At 41.4% G+C, this 9145-nt stretch overlaps 1 protein-coding gene across 2 annotated transcripts in view; it reads left to right on the forward strand.

Moving 5' to 3' along the window:
• The first annotated feature begins 294 nt into the window (after positions 1–294).
• Positions 295–9145, forward strand: part of unc5cb (unc-5 netrin receptor Cb) — a 173241-nt gene continuing 164390 nt past the window's right edge. For both annotated transcript variants that reach the window (XM_014130002.3, XM_014130008.3), the window contains exon 1: positions 295–926. In XM_014130002.3, the coding sequence (XP_013985477.1) occupies positions 806–926 (121 nt within the window). In that variant the 5' untranslated portion in view covers positions 295–805. The remainder of the gene's footprint in view (positions 927–9145) is intronic.

Consider the following 9145-nt stretch of genomic DNA (forward strand, 5'->3'; position numbering starts at 1 on the left):
TATCTTCGGCATTATTGCCAACTGTGACAACAGGCAGCCTCTCCCCACTTGGCTCGATGGGATATGTAGTGGTTTTGCCAACACAGCCAGATATGTCAACAGTCTTGTATCCTTAACCTAAAAAAATAACTACTCTACATAGCGTCAATGGCTACTTTGAATGGCCAAATTACTTCCGGATATGGAGCTTCTCCTCCTCACCACTTTATACTCGATAATAACATCCATTCCGAGGCTCCAAGCCGGGTTTTGATATGGCCGCCACAGACAGGAGTCGGTCGTATTTGGATTGGTTGAAGTAGCATGGTACAGAGACGGAGCCTTGTCCGATTCAATTCCATCAGTAGAGCGCTAGGCGCGGTACTGAGGTTGTATACTGTCGCTAGACGGAGTGCGGAGCGTGGTAGCGGCAGTTACGGAGGACTTTTGTGAATTTTCTGATTCGGAACATGAACTTCATATCAACCAGACATCGGCCCAGGTAGTCAGCTAGACACGTTAAGCATTAAAAGTGAACAGAGCAAACGGTAATTTCAAAGGTGTTCATGCATACCTTCATATGACTGAGGGCGGTGCTCGCTTCTCATGAGACAATTTAATATCTGTCATATTTCAAAACTGTTTCACTGAAGTCCTGGAATTTGTTCATTCTCTATCCACCCCCCTTGTTCTACCTTCCCCTTCTATTCGTCAAGTGTGAGACTCCTAAAGATTTCAATTGCAGCTGCTGCAAGGCAGTAGGTCATTCAAACAGCATTTGATAGCCACTGGACTTGCCTCATCGCGGAGTTTTTGACTCCTCATCATGGGGTATAGTGTACAAACTGCAAGAAGTGGAAGAAGAGGAGTCACGGGATACTTACTGCAGATGATCACCATATCTTTCGTTTTGCTAATTGCCCTCGTGGATATCGGAGCTGCTCAAGGTAAGCTATCGAATTCATACCTGCATGCAGAAAAAAGCAGCAGCGCTCGAGTGTTTTGCGGATGGCCAAAGTCGAAGATTTGTGCTGGATTTTTGCAACAACAGAAAATCATAGTTCGCTGACATCATAAATGAATAGCCTAGACTTGTTAATTTCTACCCGACAAAATAGAAGAATCCCAGAGTCGCATACCTTATAGAGTGACAAAATATAGTCACAGCTGTACTCTTGTGCGCTCTGGGATATGTACACAGTCAATTACTGTTTATTCCATATCGACTACTGGAATGTGGTGGATATCGACGTTTTTCAAATGTGTTTATTACCTAAGTGTAAGGCTATGCGTTAAAAAGACACAACTTCAATTAAGCCTTTGCTTGGTGTAAACAGACCTGACCATAGCCATTTTTGCTCAATTGTAAGATACTTTTAATAGTTTTTTGTTGTTGTTATATAAACGAAAGATTAGCAAGCTACACCTGAGTCATCGTAGTCACAATATTTTTCTTTAGACTATCCCTCTCTCTCTCACACGCTGCACACACACAAACACGCAGTTGACTTCAAAGTGCGCGGGATGTCTTGTATCGAGACATAAAAAAAATAAGCTTCTCCGGCATTTTACATAGTAGCCTAGGCCTTATACAGCAATTGAAAATATTTCGTTGAAGTTACGTTTACTCTAACCCAATCAGAAAAATTCAATGCAATAACTGCCCACGGAGGCTTGCTTATATTTCAACATACACTTAAGGGACAGTTCGAAATGTACTGGTCCAACTTAAGGTGTCAAAAGAAATGCACCTGTCTCACCAACATTTAAATTAAACTGCACACCCTCCCCCCTCATTGAGTTAACTCAAAATCATCTTTAATACCACAAATAACCATAACTGTAGCGACCCTGTGTTTATAAACGTGGATATAGATTTTGCCACTTCAGCATGATTTTGTGGTGCAGGCGATGCTACTCAGGGCTACAGGCCAGAAGGTTGAGGGTTCTCACCGACCACCACAGACAAGCTCACTCTCCCTGCCTATTTCATTACACTACAATCAGAGCCGGCTGCAGACAATGATCAGCTAGAGGGAAATCAGATTTTCAATTTTTTTTTATGCCATATTTATAATTATATAAAATATATACACCACATTTTCCAGTAATAAGTTTCTGTGCCAATGCACCACACAACCAACAAACAAACCTTACCGACTTAGGGCACTTCAATATCATGGTTTGTTTTTTCAACACAACAATAACTAGACTATGTCAATCTTGACAAACAGAAAATACATCCCTTCCTGCACTGTAGGCTTACCCAGTATCCAAATGTCATTAAACTTTTTGGTGTTTGGTGTTTCATCAAATGGCACAGTTCGGATTGATTGGTTTTATTTGTCAGTTTAAAAAATGCATATATTTACACACAGTACAAATATTTTTTACAAGTGACTGCGATTGCACTATAAAGTCGGGAACTTATTTCCATTGTAGTCCCTATTTTTTGTACATAAATACAGTGCCTTCAGAAAGAATTCACACCCCTCAACTTTTTCCACATTTTGTTGTGTTACTGCTTGAATAAAACATTTGATTACATTTAGATTTTTTTGTCACTGGCCGACACACAATACCCCATAATGTCAGTGGAATAATGTTTTTACAAATTTTTACAAATTTACTAAAAAATGAAACACTGAAATGTCTTGAGTCAATAAGTATTCAACCCCTTTGTTATGGCAAGCATAAATAAGGTCAGGAGTAAAAATGTCCTTAACAAATCACCTAATAAGTTGCATGGACTCATTCTGTGTGCAATAATAGTGTTTAACATTATTTTTGAATGACTTCCTCATCTCTGCACCCCACACATACAATTATCTGTAAGGTCCCTCAGTCGAGCAGTGAATTTAAACACAGATTCAACCACAAAGACCTGGGAGGTTTTCCAATGCCTCACAAAGAAGGGCACCTATTGGTAGATGGGTAAACATATAAAAGGCAGACATTGAATATCCCTTTGAGCATGGTGGCATTATTAATTGCCATTTGGATGGTGTATCAATACACCCAGTCACTACAAAGATACAGGCGTCCTTCCTAACTCAGTTCCCGGGGGGACAGAAACCGCTTAGGGATTTCACCATGAGGCCAATGGTGACTTTAAAACAGTTAGAGTTTAATGGCTGTGATATGAGAAAACTGAGGATGGATCAACAACATTGTAGCTACTCCACAATACTAACCTAATTAACAGTTTGAAAAGAAGGAAAGAATAAAAAATATTCCATAACATGCACCTGTTTGCAACAAGTCCTGAATACAAAGTGTTATGTTTGAGGCAAATACAATAATACAACACATTGCTGGATACCACTGTCCATATTTTCAAGCATAGTGCATCATGTTATGGGTACGTTTGTAATCATTAAGGACTGGGGAGTTTTTCAGGATAAAAAAGAAACAGAATGGAGCTAAGCACAGGCAAAATCCTAGAGGAAAACCTGGTTCAGTCTGTTTTCCACCAGACACTGGGAGATGAATTCACCTTTCAGCAGGACAATAACCGAAAATACAAGGACAAATCTACGCTGGAGTTGCTTACCAAGAAGACAGTGAATGTGCCTGAGTGGCGAGTTACAGTTTTGATTTAAATCTACTTGAAAATCTATAGCAAGACCTGAAATGGTTGTCTAGCAATGACCAACAACCAATTTGACAGAGCTTAAAGAATTTTGAAAAGAATTTTGAAAAGAATAATGGGCAAATGTTGCACAATCCAGGTGTGTAAAGCTCTTATAGACTCGCAGTTGTAATCACTGCAAAAGGTTATTCTATAAATTATTGACAAAGGATGTGAATACTTATGTAAATTAGATATTTTCAAAAAATAAATAAATAACATGTTTCCACTTTGTTATTATGGGGTATTGTGTGTAGATGAGAAAACGAAAAATCTATTTAATCATTTTTGAATTCAGGCTGTAATACAAAAAGTTGAATAAGTCAAGGGGTATGAAGGCACATAGTACCATATACCGTACGTATACTATGGAGTACCATAGTAAGAGTCAGGCTTACCCAGTAGTTTTGATAACCGTGCAAATCTCTCTAGGACAAGGTGACTTTTATCAGTATATTCGCCTGTATTTACCCCCCAAAAATGAAACGCTAGTTAGCTGCTAAAGAACTACAAATGCCATGATGATCTGGGTGAGACGGTCAAATCGAGGCAAAGGTAAGACTCTCTGGATTAACTATCACACATTAGCTAAATGTAGGAATTAATAAATTGGCAACATTTCTTGAAATCGACAATTCTGTGAACTGTGTTGTGCAAGTTTTAAATTGACACAATACCTGTTAGCAAAGGTGTCAGCTAGCAATGAGGTGCAGGGGTCTGTAGTTTTGCATGTCTACTTTGATGGTAATTAGCATTTTTGAGTCTGAGACTAAATAGAGCCGAATATATTGATAAAAGTCACCATGTCCGAGAGAGATTAACATGGTTATGAAAACGTCACGCCAGGGCAAGCCTACACGAAGCACAGCGCTTATTTTAAGTGTTTCTAAAATCCCATGTGGGGAAAAATGAACGGTGGAAAAAGGATTGTAACCATTTCCCTGTTTTACTGCTAGGTTTTATGGGTATTATGACACCTCCAATGTGGGGCTCTATTACATAGATAGACACATTACAGAGATGCAGACAAAAAACTGCTCGACCTCCAGATGAGTATGAGGGGGGAGTTTAAGTACAATTCTTGTTTTGCTTGGTCTGTAACTTATTCTTTAGATGTTTGGGTCTGCTGGTGAACCATGATGTGCAGGCATTATCAATGAAACTGGGCTAGCGCACTTGCCAGAGTCTTTAGGGTGTCTATAGCTACGTTTCCATCCAATTGGCGACAGATTTTCATGTGAATGTTAAACATTTTTCCCATCAGAGTTGTTTCCATCAAATTGACTCGTTGAGGATAAAAGTCTGGGCATAAATACATAGTGCACATAAAAAATGTTTTTTGGTATTAAATTCCCATACCGAATAAAAAAATACAAGTTAAATGAGTTTCCATGGCATTTTCAACTCTAGGCCTGCTGATGGTTTTGTCACAAAAAATGTTGCGTAGGCATAGGGAATGTACCCACTCTGGTGTTGACACTTGTGCTCTAGCCAACAGCTGGCAGATACAGTGTGGGTATAACCTACTACATGATGAGTGCAATATTATTTTATTTGTCAAACGGCAGAATACATCACCAGAACAAGACCCTCAATATTTATTGGAAAGGAGCATCACGATGACCGTGCATTTTTACCACCCCGTGAAGTCCCTCATAACTTATTTCCTCTGTAGCCTAATAAACAGCATGCTTTCCCATGATGACATGAAAAAAAATGATCCGACATGTACTTTACTCACTTAAAAAGGTTGGATGGAAACCTGGTTAACGTCAAGTCATTTTGAGGACGCTGGTATTCTATTTTATATATCTGAATAACTTGGCCTGTTGGGAGCATATGGAGCCACATTGCTATAGGACGACTAGGGAGAATGATGATCTGCAACAGACAGAGCATCTCAGTATCAGAACTAAAAATAAAGCCAGACTGCCCTTTCTAGACCTTCTAAACTGTCGAGTGTAGACTCACAACTCATCCAAATGGAATAAAACATTAAAATCACAGGGCTATTGCACCGTTATTCAAATGACATTTTCACTGCAACCCAGAGTAGAATTTTGTACTCACTTGAAAACAATAATGCAACTATTCATTGCAATGTGGCGTTGTAGGCTAGTCTATGCGGGATCATTATGTTGTCCCTAAACAAGATCAATAGAGGAGCTGTTTGAGCTGTGTGTCTCATGTCAATGATGCACCTGGCCACACTGATTTGATGTGTGGAATGATTGCTAGTCAGCCTATTGCAGATCTGGACAAACAATCTACCTAGCACTATTGTCACTATGACTGGTGGATAGAGGGCAGGATAGACAGACTGGACTATATTGACCTGGGGTATAGGACTATATTGACCTGGGGTATAGTAAAAACTAGCGCAGCAAAGCGTAGTGCAAAAGGGAAGTACCAAAACACCTTGATATAAGGGAGGTACATACAAGCAGATGAGGACATTTAGCTAGGATGGAAGACAGTATATAGTAAAACCTACAAACGAGCAAAAGTAAACCAGTAGCAAAACGCATTACCCTCCCCTGTGCCCAATAAAAAATCACACAACCCTCCCCAAAACAAAACTCAACGTTTGACAACCGTCCCCCCAGTAAATTTCATTCTGTCCTTTTTATCAGCTTTTTGCAACAATGAGTTAGATCAATCTCAACATTGGATCTTAATGCCCTCATAGACTTTCATAATGAAGTATAGTTGTCGCCTGTTGTTGTGGATTTCCATCGCCCTTCCTTTTCCTCTTTCTTCCATTATTCTCTTTCTTCCATCTCTCACACTTGTTGAAAGGATGGTAAAGTTCAGGGTCATAGGCCACTGCCTCATCCATCAGGAGAGTTGCTCTTCTCACATCTGTTGTCCTTGGTTGTTCACCTGCAGCTGTCTGAAAAGTGGTAGGCCCACAACGCTGAGGCTAGAGTCATTGGTCAACTATAGTATTGGAAGGCTTTATTGGTTACATACAGTATAACGTTTCAACGGTTGAATGTTATTAATTCCAGTTGGTTCTGATTTTTGTTTTGTTTAGGCTTGTATCTTCATTATTTTCCTGCATGCTGCCATTTTATTACAGTATATTAAAGGATTTTTTTTTTTTTAGTTAAGGTGTTGTCAAGTAGAAAATAGCAGTCAAATCTCAAACAGCATGCAGACTCCGTTGAACACCCAAACCCATTTACCAAATCCATTCCCAACTGAGCTGGATTGTCTGTCAAACAAAAAAAGGCAAAAAACCATCCCCTAGGGTGTGTTGAATGTGCATTCCTGTGTGTGTGTTTTTCTCAGGAGGCAGGTGGGTGGCCTCTTTCTTACCATAGATGCATTGTGAAAATCCCAAACACATTCACACACACATAATGTAACAATGGAAGTAATGGCGTGAGGATTTTTCACATTTTCTATGTCAGAACTAAGGGCTTTATTAACACAGACCCAGCTGGAGGAGGAAAGAATGTTTTCCCAACAGTTTATCGAGTAATTTGGAAGTCATGCTTTCGTCCTTCATGCTCTGGATCAGTCCAAGAGTCCCCTGCAATCTCAAATTGCAGCCCTAAAACCATAATTTCAGATGATCCATACAGGGAAAAGGGTCTGTCAGCAACCCAATTCAGTCTGTCCTGGCCCCAACCCCTGCCCCAGCTCTCAGTCCCGGGCCCCAGCCTCAGCCACAGCATCACAGTGACTCCTACATAGTTAATGAGGAATGAGCAAAAGGAGAAAAACGGAGGAGGAAAAACAGCTCTGGTTTCTAAAGGGCAGAGCTGGGATGACATAATGGCCATTCCAGAACCCCGGAGAGGGTCGTGTCGTTGACTGGAGTGGGAACACGAACCAGGTCGTTCCCTGTCCATTAAGAAGTCGATAAGCCTGGAGAACATTGTTTGGGGGTAATTAATGGCCCTGCCTTCTTTGTGCACTGATGAGCTGCCTGTGCAGATTTCCACTGGAGAGTCTCTTCAGCTCAAAAGGACTCACCCGGTTGGTGATTAGTGTCTCACTTACCCGGTAACAGACTTTTCTATTTTTAATGTAATACAAAATTTAAAAGATACCCCCATTTTTCTCCCCAATTTTGATCTTGTCTCATCGCTGCAACTCCCCAATGGGCTCGGGAGGCAAAGGTCGAGTCGTGCGTCCTCCGAAACAGGACCCGCCAAACCGTGCTTCTTAACACCTGCCTGCTTAACCAGGAAGCCAGCATCACCAATGTGTCGGATGAAACACTGTTCAACTGACGACCGAGGTCAGCCTGCAGGCGCCAGGCCCGCCACAAGGAGTCGCTAGATTGCGATGAGCCAACTAAAGCCACCCCGGCCAAACCCTCACCTAACCCGGACGACGCTGGGCCAATTGTGCGCCGCCCTATGGGACTCCTGATCAAAGCCGGTTGTGACACAGAGAGTATGGGATGGACTCTCGGCATGGTAGCTCCTCATTGTGAATTTAAACTGGTTCTGCTTCTTATTAGTCTATGTTTGAACTTGTACTCTTGACAAGGTAATCCACCTAGCTTGTTTCCAGCAGAGAAAGAGAGTGTGATAGAGAGAGAGAAAGAGAGAGAGAGTAGTATAGCTGGATAGCTATCAGGGAACGAGGGTTGAAGAAGATAGCTTTTTAACCTACCGTACTCTTTATAGAGCAGGAATTGAGATATGGGGTTAGCCAGCCAGCAGCCAAATGCTTTCCAATTCAGGGACAGTAGCTTGATTGTCAATCTTGAAGAAGGGGCAGGCGTCCACATCATCATCTATTCTCACAGCAGCAGGTGTGTGTGTGTGTGTGTGTGTGTGTGTGTGTGTGTGTGTGTGTGTGTGTGTGTGTGTGTGTGTGTGTGTGTGTGTGTGTGTGTGTGTGTGTGTGTGTGTGTGTGTGTGTGTGTGTGTGCGTATTTAGGAGCAGATCTGGGCTCTGTGACTGTCTGAATATGCAGATGAGCGAAGGATGAGAGAGAAGAGGCAGTGGAAGAGAAGGTTTATCTTTGATCGTTCTCCAAATAGTGCATATCTAAATCAATGTGTAAGCCTACTTCAAATACATCCCAGCAAATACATCCACCCTGCTGTCACTCCGGTATGGAATTACACAATATATTGAACTAAAAGTCAAATGTGTTAACAAGATTTAAGTACATTTTTAGTTAAATGACAGGCCTATTTGATACATGAGATAAGCTGCTTCTTAATGAAGAGCAGTGTGATGCCAACTAAGCCACTCTGTCATCCTCAGACACTGCAGCTTCAAACACTGTGCAGAGGCAAACCCAATCTAACCAAACCCAATCTAACCAAACCCAATCTAACCAAACCCAACCTAGGGAGTCTGTGGACACAGCCATTAGCCACTTTTTCCACAACTTTCCTCTCAATACTTCATACTACATCCCCCAGTGCTCTCTCTCCCTCTCTCCCCCCTCTCTCTCTTTCTCCCTCTCCCCCCCCCCCTCTCTCTCTCCCTCTCTTCGCCCTCTCTTTATATTGTGTCCTCTGAGCTTTGTTTTCGTGGAGAGAAAAGGTAATGGTGTCTTTA

This window comes from Salmo salar, chromosome 01, assembly GCF_965601325.2.
Source record: "Salmo salar chromosome 01, fSalSal1, whole genome shotgun sequence".
NCBI lineage: Eukaryota > Metazoa > Chordata > Actinopteri > Salmoniformes > Salmonidae > Salmo > Salmo salar.